The 14009-nt window shown below is 46.9% G+C and overlaps 1 protein-coding gene across 2 annotated transcripts in view; it reads right to left on the bottom strand.

The window, feature by feature from the left end:
- LOC144169090 (alcohol dehydrogenase [acceptor]-like) overlaps positions 1–14009 on the bottom strand; it is a 265828-nt gene that overhangs the window by 147257 nt on the left and 104562 nt on the right. For both annotated transcript variants that reach the window (XM_077698098.1, XM_077698097.1), the window contains exons 2-3: positions 8904–9106; positions 1322–1508 (exon numbers count right to left, since the gene is read on the bottom strand). In XM_077698098.1, the coding sequence (XP_077554224.1) occupies positions 1322–1508; positions 8904–9106 (390 nt within the window). The remainder of the gene's footprint in view (positions 1–1321; positions 1509–8903; positions 9107–14009) is intronic.

Raw genomic sequence — 14009 nt, 5'->3', positions numbered from 1 at the left:
AGTGTAAGAAGAATTAGGCGCTGTACAATAAAATGAAAAATTTATAAGGTACTTTTAGACGTCGTACGCTCGAGTTTGTGACATACCGCTTACATCTGAAAAGTTAGATATTCGGCAAAGCTACGATGCATAAATGATCTCCTCCGAGAACACGATTTATCAATCAAGAATGGCACTTGATCATACTTTCCCATTCATTGTCGGGATTATCGTTGCACGCCTCGCCTCAAAGAAACCATTATCACAGACAGAAAGAAGCCTTTGCACTGCTGGCGCGTGAGCTTTCAAAAGCGTACTTCATTCAGAAAAAATCGCGAATGGCGCATCAGTTAACCGCCATTATCACTTTTCAGAAATGAATCCCATTTTTTAGACAGCAAGCGGCAGGCGGACTCTATCAATCGCTTTTACTATCTGCGTTTATATATATATGTATATCTAGAAGCCCATTTAAGGCCTTCCCATCGAATAAACAGTCATGACTTGCGCCCTGTTTGTCGCCTTTATTTCGTGTGTCCGGTTAACGCTGCTATTTGAAAAACCAATAACCCATCGGAACCGCCTTTCCGAGGGGCTTGTATTATATCATGGCAATCGGTTGTTCAGATCAGCTCTCAAGGTTCACGTTTTTAATCACACATGATTCGCAAGTATTTCCGAACGCTCTAATACCAATGTATCGTCATTTTCATGTTTGTTTTCTATCTCGCGTATCTCATTTCCTGCCTTTGCTATATCATTTGCAGATAAGTCGCCAAAGATTTGCCAGAATATGTACAGCATGCGCATATGTACAGCATGGGAGAGGCCTTTGCCCTGCGGTGGGCGTAGATAGGCTGGTGATGATGATGATTATGATGATGATGATGATGGTACAGCATGCGCAGTTGATTGCGCCTCCTCTTACTTTTTTTTTGGTAATTCTCGTTCTTCACATGCGTAACTGTCATACGTTACACAGGCTGCATATTTTCTTGCCTTTTGTCTTCATTTTGCTTTTGGTTCTTTATTTCCTTGGAACATTTTTTATATTTTGTGCGTATCATTCCATTGTATGGGATTGTACTCACATTGTACCCTCTCACCCCTTTAAAGCCCTGCCTGGACGCTTAGAGGGGCTTAAAAGACAAATACATAAATAACAAATACTAAAACCAAAAACAAAGGAAACTATAAATAATGTATAAAAATTATAAGTATAAACCTGGTTACGCAATTCAGCTATAGAATCTAATATAGATTTCGAGGTATCAAAACAATGTTGTTGGGCAAGAAAATGAAGCAGTATTGATTATCGTGAAGTGTACGACCAGTTACTCACTTTTGTTTTTTCCCAAAAGTGATGTTTCGATCTCCTTGAAGGCCACCTCCACTTCGCTGTATGACCAATTTTTAAGCCCATATTTTTCTACCCATTTGTCGTAGTCGTATTTATTTCCACGAGAGTAGACCATGTAGTTCATTGAACTAGTTCCACCTAGAGTTTTGCCTCTGGGCATGTCATTCACCTGCAAAAAACACCAGACGCAACCATAAGGCACCCTAAATTAACTCCAGCAGTCTCTTGACTCCAGGCCCACGTGCGTTCCTTCCCAACGAATATTAGTTTTCGATATGATGCCGCAACGCACAGCAAGTTTTCAAATACTGCCACAAGAAGCATAGAAAATAAAAGACGTCAGACGAATGCAGCTCCTCATTAACTTGAAAAAAGTGAAATTATAAGCCGAGCAAAACTATAGAAAACAGGAATGAAACATAGACCTGCATAAAAAACAATAACAAGGTAACTTTGGAAGAAGCAACACGAGAACATATTTGTGTTTAGTCACCTTTTGGAGACACGTTTTAATATAATTCTGTTTTACAGCCTGCATTACTTTTCCCGCCTACACATGACAGCCATTTCGTGAGCTCCAGCCTCAACTACATCGAGTTTGCTTGAAAAGTGGAGCGCACTTTGACCAAGCACAAATTTCCTCTTAGTAATGATTGCGTGGCGCCTAAACACTGGGAATGTACAGTCAAACCCGATTAAAACAGATCCGGATAGAGCAAATAACGCTATATATAGCGCCAAAGCAAGTCTGTTACGAAAATGCTTGCGAAGCATATTTATTATAACGAAGTTCCCGTCAGATATATCGAATTCGGCGCGCCTACAATTGCCACTGAAATCCGTTGTCTCGGAGCGGTGATTGAGGTGCTGATTGGTCATGATTGAGGTGCTGAGCCTCGCATATACCGACGTGACGCTCGATACCTTCCATAACGGTTTCCAACGGACGGGATTCACGACGGAGCCCATCCAGCCAGCGAGTCCGGAGCAAGACGGCATCATCGGCGAACTGGTGGAAGAGCTCGCCAATGTCCCAGATGCTGTGCCGAAATGAGTGTCCTCAGAAGATTTCGTGACTGTTGACGACGATGTTGCCGTCAATGTGAGCCCATCGAGCGCACACAGCGTCGCCGATGTCATGGCAGCTGGTGCTGCTGAAAGCATTGAAGAGACTGAGGATGTCACAACGGAAAGCCGTCCGATGCTTTATGAAGCGCTTTTACCAGCCGATGTTCCTCGCCAATATTGCTTCGATATCGAAGCACACGTACTTGAACTGGTGCAAACGATGCCTTGTGTAAAGAATGCGGTGCTCGTTGGTGCCGCCCAAACGAAAGTGAAAACAAAAAATCACCCCTTTTTTGCGAAGTAGGCAGTTAATGTGGAAAGTAGCTTTTTTGCATGCAATAAATGGATTGTTTTTTGTAAGGTAATAGCAGACTTTATGTGTTCGTTTTGTTATGTAGAAACGGCAGGGGGGGGGGGGGGTGTCCCGCGTATTGCGAATTCGTAACAAAAAATTTGTTATAGATGGTGTGATGTTATGGCAGGTTCAGGGCCGTAGTGGGAGCGGCTCTCAAGTGACGAGGCAGGTGACCAAATTCAAACAACAGAAATATTTATCAAAAAAAAATAAAAGGCAGAAAAAGGAAGGAGGAAAAAAAAGAATAAAGATGCCGCGAGTCCGGCGCGGCACGCGAATACGCTGTCGCTGTCAGAAGGGTGCGAGTCCAAGCCGCGCGAAATCGCTCAAGGGCCTCACAGTTTTTGGCGGCGGCGGGAGCTGCAGCGAGTAGAAGCTCCGGTCGAGGCGGCTACCGCTGGCGGTTGTTGTCGTTGACGCGGCGTGGGCCCGGCATCCGAGCGCAGTCACCGCTCCATGACGACGTTACCGTTGGTCTGCCCGAGAAGCTGGTCGGCGGGAACACGAGCGGTGCTTGGGGTAGCGCTCCCGCAGTCCGGGCGACTGCCGCTGGTCCGCCAGGCTACCACGGGGTAGACGCTCCGCTGGTTGCCCTCGATCGCTTCTCGATCCTTCTGGAACCCCCCGAGCCTCGTTCCTCCTCTTTCTCCCTTGTCTCGAGCCCCTTTTCCATCTTCGCTTCTTCCTCTTCCCTTTGCCACTCGCACGCTTGCTGCGCCTTTTCCCCGCCGTTTCTTCTTGTATTTCCCGCGCTCAGGGCACTTCATGACATCACCCCCCGCACGAGAAAGTTGCCGGGTGAAAACACGCGCACTTTCACAACTTCACGCGGGAAAAACAAAAGGAAGAAGGGTATTAAAAGTAAGAACTGCAAATATTGTGCACGAAAGTTATTAATACCATACTTGACGATTAGGCATACAAGTGCCCAAGAAATTGCTAGAGCGTTCCCTCGGCTTTTTATATCTCACCCTACGTTTTCGCATTCCTTGATGCAGTGAACTGCGGGCGAATACGCTTGCAAACAAAGGCTCAGTTTGAGCACTTAGTTGTCCCGGTGCTAGGCTCTCTGAAGTTACTGCATGGGCTGGTGGTCTGTTCGCTAGATGAATTCCTTTCCGTAGGGTTAGGTGTCCTTTCGGATGGCCCACACAAGCGCTAAGCATTCACGGTCGACTGTTGCATAACGGTTTTCTCGCGGGACAAACGTTCGGCTTGCATATGAACCTGGTGCGGCCGGTCGCTGTATCCCGGTAGCTGTACTCCTCCGAGGCTTCTCTGTGAGCCGTCTATTTAAAGAAAAAACAATTTGCTTCTTTTGGAGGGGCAGGAAGGGTTTTTTCTTCCCAATCGATGTAACCTTCTATCGTACTGACGGCCGCTACGCACGAGGACGCCTGTTGTCGTGCCTGGTATTTCTTGAGCACGTTTACGGGAAAGAGGGTGGTCTTCTTGCCCATGTCGGCTTCGGAGTCGACGTCGTCCTTTCGTCCCCTTTCGTCCTCGAGGTCGTCCTTTCGTAGTCGAGGTCGTCCTCTTCCCTTCGGTGCAGTTCTTTGGCAGATGTCACAGGACTTCACGAATCGCTTCACGTCGGCATGCATGCCCGGCCAGTAAAATTCATCAAGGATCCTGTCCGTTGTTTTGCGGATGCCTTGTGTCCAGCCATGATGCCTTCGTGTGCCATCTGTAGCACTGCGTTCCTCAAAGGTTGGGGTACCACCACCTGCTTGAATGAGCGTCCAGACAAAAGGTGATACTGCTGGTACAACAATCCCCTGTCTACGACATATTTGTAGTGGTTGCCACTCCTGGATGTGAAAGTTGTCCCCCGCTTCCGAAAACAGTCTTTCAAGCTGTCATCTTGTTCTTGTTTTTCCTTGAGCTCATCTCTCGTGACCTCCGCGATGTTAAAGCTACCTGTAGGCAGCCTGTCGATTTCTGCGACAGCCACGAGCTTCTGAGAGTCCATCGCAGTATTAGAGCTGCCCGGGCTCTGAGCTGGTTCTTGATAGCTTTCTGGGGTTGTCTTGGCTTCATCAACATGTGGATGCCATTTCCAGTCAGGGTCGTTGGGTGGTCTGGCTCCTGGTATGTTCCCTAGTACTAAATCATACAAGGGATCCTGCATGCATTTCGCCAGAAGCATCCCTGAAAAGTAGGGCGTGTAGGGTAGGGCGTGAAAAGTAGGGCGTGAAAAGTAGGGCGTGTGGACCTTTACGTACGCTTCTTGAAGTTGCTGCGCAGTTTTGTCCACGAACACCACACTGGAAGCTTAGCCCGTCAGACAAGAGTCTGGCACAAGATCACGGCGCACGATTACGGTATTACTGCCGGAGTCTCGTAGCACCGATATCCGCTTCCCGTACATTTCCCCAGTCACCACAGGTAGGTTTTCAACCAAGAACTTGTTGACCCTTGAATCGCTCTTTTCTGGCTGTTCGGGGGTCCTCTGCTGTAGACGTCGGCGCTTTGCTACGGTGCAAGCCGAAACCTGTTTTGCGTCGCCCTCTTTTCCTCAACAGTTCTCAGTTCTATGGCCAGGTTTCCCGCACTTGCCGCAGCTACCATGCCGTCCTGACATTCTACAGTCACTAGCACGGTGGCCTAGTTTGCCGCAGATGAAGCAACCTTGGGTCTTCGTTAATTTTGGGGCCTGATCTGACCTCTGGTCCCGTCTCGGTTCATCTCGGGCCTTACCCAAGTTTTTGATGGCCTGTGCTTCCATGAAGTGGTCGCATGCTTCTGCCATCTCCTTAGTTGTCTTGCAGTTCCTTTCCTTGATAAAGACTGCTAGTTGCGTGTGGCAGCACTTCATGACTTGTTCCCCAATCATTCTGTCTCGCAGTTCGTCGAAAGTTTTCGCGACGCCGGACGTCTCTAGCCACCTGTCAAAATAGCCAGCAAGGCGAGAAACGAACTGTACGCCGGTTTCCCCGTCTTCGGCTTTCGCATTCCTGAACTTTTCGTTGTACCCCTGCGAAGTGAAGCGGAATCGTTGAAGCAGGGCCAGCTTCACTTTTCTGTAGTCTAGGGAGTCCTCTGGGGTCATTCTCCCTATCACTGTCAGCGCTTCACCCGCGAGGCACATACTCAGAGCTACTGCCCATTCACTTTCAGGCCACTTCTGCGAAAGCGCGATTCTTTCGAACCTGACAAGATAAGCGTCGAGATCGTCTCTCCTGTCATCAAAAGACGGGATAAGCTTGTGAGGGCTGACCGCCGTTGCGTGTCCCGAGGCTGCTGGTTCAGGTGCTGAGCGATCAACTTGCGCGCTATCCCTCGCGAGCTCTTGCAAGCGGATCTTCATCTCTAATGTCTTCTGCTCCCGCTCGGATGCTTCTTTCTCCCGTTGCGCTTCTTCCCTCGCGCGTTCTGCAGCTTCTTTCATGGCCTCACGCTCTGCCAGCCGTTCTTCCCTTTATCGAGCCTGCTCAGACTTCACCCATTCCCGAAGCTCCGCGTCCTTGTAACCCAATTCCTTTCCTAGAGCGATAGTCTTCTCGAGGTCCATGCTGCCACTTCACTCGTGAATTCCACTCGGTTCTACGTCCTGCTCTTCAAGATGTTAAGAAGAGTGCTGTCGCGGACGCCACTTGTGATGTTATGGCAGGTTCAGGGCTGTAGTGGGAGCGGCTCTCAAGTGACGAGGCAGGTGACCAAATTCAAACAACAGAAATATTTATCAAAAAAATAAAAGGCAGAAAAAGGAAGGAGGAAAAAAAAGAATAAAGATGCCGCGAGTCCGGCGCGGCACGCGAATACGCTGTCGCTGTCAGAAGGGTGCGAGTCCAAGCCGCGCGAAATCGCTCAAGGGCCTCACAGTTTTTGGCGGCGGCGGGAGCGGCAGCGAGTAGAAGCTCCGGTCGAGGCGGCTACCGCTGGCGGTTGTTGTCGTTGACGCGGCGTGGGCCCGGCATCCGAGCGCAGTCACCGTGCCATGACGACGTTACCGTTGGTCTGCCCGAGAAGCTGGTCGGCGGGAACACGAGCGGTGCTTGGGGTAGCGCTCCCGCAGTCTGGGCGACTGCCGCTGGAGCGCAGGATCTTTTCAGGATCGGCGTACCCGCAGTCCGGTCGACTGCCGCTGGTCCGCCAGGCTACCACGGGGTAGACGCTCCGCTGGTTGCCCTTGATCGCTTCTCGATCCTTCTGGAACCACCCGAGCCTCGTTCCTTCTCTTTCTCCCTTGTCTCGAGCCCCTTTTCCATCTTCGCTTCTTCCTCTTCCCTTTGCCACTCGCACGCTTGCTGCGCCTTTTACCCGCCGTTTCTTCTTGTATTTCCCGCGCTCAGGGCACTTCATGACAGATGGGTTCGGCTATATTGAAATATTGGATATATTGAACTAATCGCAGCGAATATTACAGTTCGCTATAACCGGGTTTGACTGTATACCACCAAACAAAAATGCCTTTGCTATTTGCCCAAAGCCACTTTTGAACAAAGCGCGGGTGTTGTCTACAAGTTCTGCTTTGACGGTTAGCACGGGCTTTCTTCGCAATAGACAGTCGTTATGTTTTACAGATTCGATTGTAGGCATTATTCGGCTGCAACTCCAACATTTGAAAAGTCATGAATAAAATATATCCAAGCCTGAGGGTTGTGTGTGCAAGCAAAGTGGACAATCTTCACATCCCCCTAATACAGGGTGAACCCTTCCCTAGTTTCCATTTTATAAGTAGCTTGCAGAAAGGTTGACGCTTAGTAGACGGATAGGAGGCACGAATATGTGATGGCCTGAGTTTAGGCATAGCGTCATGCTTTCAGCTCTGACTTTGTCATAAGGTACCCGCAGCTGTACTTACGGTGAGTATGCTGTTGGTTGGAATATCGTAAGGTTCAGCCATAACTGTAACTAACATTAGGCCTAAACGTACAACCTTAGGCCTCAACATAGAGAACATTAGGCTTAACGTCTTACGTCTAACGTTGCGACTGGTAACAGCTGTAAAAGATTATTGTACACGGCGTCCTTATTGTATTGTACACGGCGTCCTTAAAGCTGTGATACTGCGTAACAGTGTAATTTCACAAAGTGAAACGTAACACCTAAGCTCCTGCGCACCAACGAATGCCCCACAGTTGCCAGTGCTACTGACATTCTAGGAGAGCTGTATATACCCAGTTTGAACGTACCCTCAGCCGCAGTGGAATATGAGGCAATGCTTTATAACCACGATTGTATGCCGCTGCTAGGCACGTTGTTACGTGCCCTGCTTCGGCATTCGCCAAACAATGAATGGAGCTTGTGTGTTCAGAACTCGTATTGTGTGAAGTCTTCAAGCCAGCCATTTTTGATCAAATTTCGCTCTCTGTTTTTTAAACGGTTTCCTTGTTCAGGTGGGCTGTTCACACGTGTTCAAGTTATATTTGCCCTAGGTTGAAGAACCATCAATGCGCTGCGTGTTGTTGTGATGGCCTACAAACTATCCCCCCCCCCCAAAAAAAGAGTTTTTGCGGTGGTTGTTGTACATGAAACATTGAAATGGAGCTACCATTACACTTTTCTCGCGCCTCGAAAACCGAAAACAACTTTTATCAAGGAAGGTCATTTCCAGTAACTGGAAATTATTTTCTACTTCGAGGTTCTTAATGAACAGCGAATAGATCAAAACATGCTTTTTGCATGGGCTTGAAAGGTGTAAGGGTACCACGAATAAATTGTAAAGAACGTTTTTTTTAAAGAAAATATATTTAGCTGCACCATCATAAACTCCATTGCAGGTCAAAAGTTGCGTCTTAAGCAAATGAAGGTAGCAAATATTGGAGAACATTGAAATTTTACGTTACACAATGGGATAGATAGATTACGTTTTATACGAAATATAAAAAGCGACGCTTCTCTGTGTTACATCAAGTTTAGCATCGATGTGGTCCGACTCAACAGTACTAGAGGCCGCATATAATCGCGTATCTGTGTTTCTTAAAAGTGGCTTTGGCTCGCTGTAACGCCGTGACGATCACGTGGCAGTGGATGGTCAAGAGCCCTAGCCTCAAATGGGTTCCTGATATCTTGATTATTGGTTTTAAGTTCACATTGAAATTTGCGAAATTGTTACTGGAACACCACCACCTTATTATTGACCCTAACTTGTACTTTGTCTTAATGGTTTCTTTAAAACCACGACAAAAGACTCACACGCCCGGGCAATCCGTAGCTGGCGTTCTTCTGCGGCTGGCTGCGGTAGTTCCAGTCCATGCGAGTGAACTGCAAGAGAGACGTGAAGTAGGGAACTCGTGCGGAAGCCTCCTCAGGACCACCAGCTTCGAGAAGGAGCACGCGCGTCTTGTTGTCAGCGGATAGACGCTTGGCCAGCACGCATCCCGCCGAACCTGCGCCAACTGCACAAGTATTCGCATATTAGTAAATTCAAAGGCAAAATAGAAGAGAACATAACGGAATATTGTACAGAAGAAAAACTGTGAGTCGACGCCAACTCGCCCAACCCTTCTAATATTTAGAAATACTGCCAATCCAGTGAGACAAGATAGCGGGTGGGCGAGAAACTAGTATGCAGCAAAAAAGGAAACAGAAATTAAAGTCGGTCCTGAAAAGCATAGCAGTAAAGCGAACAGTTAAAACTTATACAAAAAGGACAATTCCAGTAATCATCTTGTGCAGATAAACTAACATGTAACATATCGCGTACAAGCATCACTGCAACAAAGTCACGCAGCTCTCTTGGGTGAAAAGGTTTATACTTTGTTTATTATTTGAAAGCAACACGTACAAGTACGCAATATATCGTACTATACAAAACTCATAGCTCAGAATAACAAAGTACTATACCCTGAATTCAAGATACATACGATGACCGTAGTTTACAATAGGTATATGATAGATAGCGGTAAATAAAATTAATAATGATATATTTGTGTTTTTCACCAGCTCCAGAAATGTGTTCATTGAAGTAGCGCTTCTGGTTGATGGGCTTTGTGTTTCATTCCTTTATCGTTAGGGCTAACAATGAGTTATTAAGAAAGTGCATGCACCAATGGAATTCAGTCAGTGTAGAAAAGACCTTATTACGCGTATGTTGTGTCTGAATGACCCAGATAATGATTGTAGTACTAATGTTAATTTTATTATGAAGCGGTTCGAACACAAACTTTAAACGCGCTAATTTCATCTTGTTTTGCACTGTCAACAATCCACACTTTATTAACTGGCAAGGTTAGTCTGATATTTTGGAGTTGTTAAATATTAACATAATCGATTTCCTTCGTATTGCTTCAGCTTTGTTAATAGGCACTTTCTTTAAAGGTTCCAAACGACGTTTGTTTGATTGATTGATTGATTGAAGGGTTTCGTTGCCGACGCAGCGCAGACGATCAGGCGCGCCGTAGTGGATGACTTCGGATTAATTTTGACCACCTGGGGATCTTTAACGTGCGCCGAAATCTCGAACACACGCGCGTTTTCGCTGTTCGCCTCCATCAGAAAAGCTGCCGCCGTAGCCGAGAATTGAGCCCGTGACCTCGTGCCCAGCAGCGCAACGCCTTAGCCACTGAGCCACCGCGGCGGGTCAAACGACGTTTGCATCTTCTAGGATTGTTCGAACGAATTTGTTGTAAGCCAGCGGGTTTGCAGCAGGTGGCGCATGTCGGAGGGAAACCTCAGAAAAAATAGCCATTTCAGAGCGGATGGCGTAATGTTGATTTGGCATCACCACCTAAGGTCGTGCGTTATACGGTTAGTCCCAAGTATTTATACTCCGTCGGGGAAAGACAACCGGGCGCCGCGTTTTTTCTGAAGTGCAGCCTGCCGCATTTATTGAGCTCCAAATTTCTACACGTATATCTTTGCTTCTTGCAATTCTTGAGTTTTTTTTGGCGATTTAGCAAGGCGCATACACCCTCTCTTATTCTTTCTCACTTCTTCCTCTCTGTTCCGTCTTGTTGTGTGTTCATTCTTCATGTTTTGGCTCCCCGAGTACAACTTATGCAGGTAGGACTGCTGCTTGTTCCGGAAGTAACCCTCACCCCTGATACCTGAGAGGCTAAACTAGAGAGCTGCAAGTGCAACTATGCTTGGAAGCTTCTTTACGACGCAAACAGCACTGCCTAACCGAAAAGGATCTCGGCAACCGGCGTAGTGTTGACTGTTACGCCCCCTAAGTCACCAATGCCACTGTTGCACCTCAGTTGCCAGCAGCTGTAGGGAACCCAATCACGGCAGCGGTCAAATGAGCAATACAGCAGAAGGTGCCAAGAATCTGTGGGTCCGGAGAGGCTGGCGTTGTAACTTGAACCTGCAACGTTCAACGTATTACTCCTGTCTAGCAAGGGAAGCTTATAAGGTCTACTATGGGATTAGCTCGGGGACATCGATGGGGATATTGAACGGTAAATTGAAGTTAGAACAGAATAGGGCTTAATGGAGCTCACCAGCGGGCATATTTTGTGGAACCGACGTCTTCAAGGAAAAATAGCGTAGGGTGGGATTTTTAATCCAGAGAGAAACAGCAGGAAATGTGGAGGAATTATTCAGCAATAACGAAAGAGTCGCAGTGGTTGTGATCAAGCTAAACAATCGACCCAGGTTAAAGATAGTACAAAACTGTGCGCCCACATCTAGCTACGATGGTGAAGCTATGGAAAGTTCCTACGAGGACGTCAAATCAGAAATGCGAAAGAGCACGACACAGTTCACGACTGTGATTGGAGAATTGTAACGCAAAGTAGGTGAGAAGCAAATGGGAGATAGGGCAGCGGGAAGATTTGGCATAGGTAGTCGCAACAGTTAAGGAGATACACTGGTGAGATTTGAGGAGAAAAATAACTTGACGTTGATGAACACATGCATCTACAAACGAAAGAATGGGAAATGGACATGGAAAAGTCCTGATGGTAAAACAGAAAAACGAAAACAAAAATTGCAACGAAGGTATTGTGCAAGTCGTAGAGTTCGTAGAGGTATTAAGATTCACAGAATCGATCACAGGATGGTTGAATGCAAGCTAAGGCTGAATCTCAAAAGAGGAGGAAGAAAACTTGGGAAAACTAGAAAACCTATCGCGCACTCACTCAGAACTAGACCGCAGGAATTTAAAATATCCCCTCGAAGCAAAGTCACGCTTCTAAAAGAGGGGAACGAGGATAGTGTTGACAGGGTAAATAGCAGCTTAACAATGACAGTCACACTATCAGAAGCAGCAGCGGGAGAAGCAGCCTGAAAAAAACAAACGGGAAAACTAACTCAGGAAATGAACTAACTAATCACGAAACCTAAAAGCCTGACATTTTCGAGTACTGCAAAGCAGACTGAATTAGCAGAGGTGTCAAAACTGATTAACAGAAGTATAACTAACGGCTTTCGTCCGTATACGATGGCGGTGGTAGAGCAAACGCTCGAGATGGGAGCAAGCTTAAGAGCAAAAAGAGGAAGCGAGCTGTCGCCAAAAACAGAGACAAGCACGGGAACATTACGCACAGCATGGACGAGATAATTAATAGAGCTGAACGATTCTACTCCAGGCTTTACGCCAGCTACATTAGGCGAGGGGAACTACTGAGCATACAGTTTTAACTTGCGATTTCCGACTAGTAACTAAAGAGAAATTTGAGAAGGCTCTCAAAGGCATGAAAAAAGGAAAAGCTGCAGGCGAAGCAGGCTTAGCCATGGATGTTTTAACGCAGGGAGGAGATACTACACTATAATAGCTTGCTGCACTATTCTCAGAGTGATTAAAGGCCAACTGCACTCAAACTTAACCTGGACCAAATTTATTTTTAATGTGTAGTAAGTGCCCCAAAATCAGCTCGGACACGAGTGGTATCCCCATGAAACCCCTCGTTAATCAGTCAGAAGCGTTTAAATAAGCTCCGCCGCAGACCCCGCTGCACCTGCCGGCGGATAGCATAAACCGCCATGACGCGCCTGTGACATTTCTTCCTCTGGCCAGCCACGCAGCTTGAGAACCGGTCGAGCTCTGCTGCGGACGGTTCACCCGTTTGCTGCCCCATGCGCGCGTAGAGATTGCGCGCAGACTTGCTGCTGAGCTGGTGACCGGCCGGGCGCTCGCTGGACGGCTCCAACGTCACTGCAATGGCCGCGCTCTCCTCGGCTTCGGTTTCAAACTCGCCGATTTTTGCTGACCACTTGCGTCGTCCACGGGCGTAATTCAGCTTTTGTATTTTGAATTTTGCTTTCTTTTTCAGCAGACTATATGGAAATAGGGTTTTCAAGAGGCCGAAATTTTGAGTGCAGTGGGCCTTTCAGGACTCTAATGGTGCCCATAGCCTGAAAAAAAAAACAATATAATTTTGATTCAGAAGAAGGGAAATACCAAAGACTATAGGAATTACAGACCCAGCAGCCTACTTTCAGCTGTATAAAAACTGCTTACAAAAGTAATAATTAACCGCATAGGGACAGCCCGGATTCCCAACAACACAAAGGGCAGGCTGAGTTTAGTAAGCGATACTCAGCAATAGAGCCTATCCATATCGTCAATCAAATATTAAAAATCTGTAGAGCTTCTTAATATCTTTTACATGGCATTTATAGACATTGAAAAAGCGTTTGACACTGCAAACACCGCCGCGGTGCTTGAAGCATTGAAATACCAGGGAATAGACGAGACCTAGATAAAACTACTAGATTGCACATAAAAGAGATGTTTGGGTAGAATAATTAGGAGAATATTTCGGTACAATAAAATAATCACGGAGGCGACCCGAAACCAGTGAACAGGCGTCTCAGGTTAAAGAGAATCAAATGTATGCACTTAACGGCAAACAAGGCAATATCATCAAATATAGAGATGAAATAGTCATAGTAGCCGAGGAGTTCTATAGAGGCGTGTGCAGTAGCAGCAGCATCCAGCATAATACCGAACGAGGAAGTAGTTCAGAGGAGGTAGACATCCCGCAAGTAACGACAGGAGAAGTAAAAAAATTGCACCATCTTCCCACGTGGGAACCCTGAGGAGATGCAAAGCAACTCGAGTTTGCACGGCTTTGCATCTCCTCAGGGTTCCCACGTGGGAAGATGGTGTAATTTTTAGCAATGAATTCTGTTTTTAAGACAGCATGTGGGAGACAGACCCTGTTAACCGGTTTGACTGTCTGTGGGTCTGTTTCTTTTGTATGTCTAGAAGCCCATTTAGGGCACCTTCCTTCCCTGCAAATAGGAATTTTTGAGTTGCGCATTGTTTGTCTTCTTTACCAAGTGCGTCCAGTTAGCGCATTATTTTGTGAGGCATCATGCTCCAACAAACCCAGCAGCACATTTTTGGGGGGC

This window comes from Haemaphysalis longicornis, unplaced genomic scaffold (genome assembly GCF_048455015.1).
Source record: "Haemaphysalis longicornis isolate Haplotype H1 unplaced genomic scaffold, Haemaphysalis longicornis Haplotype H1 scaffold_2, whole genome shotgun sequence".
Lineage (NCBI taxonomy): Eukaryota > Metazoa > Arthropoda > Arachnida > Ixodida > Ixodidae > Haemaphysalis > Haemaphysalis longicornis.
This window is presented reverse-complemented; position numbering and strand designations above follow the sequence as displayed.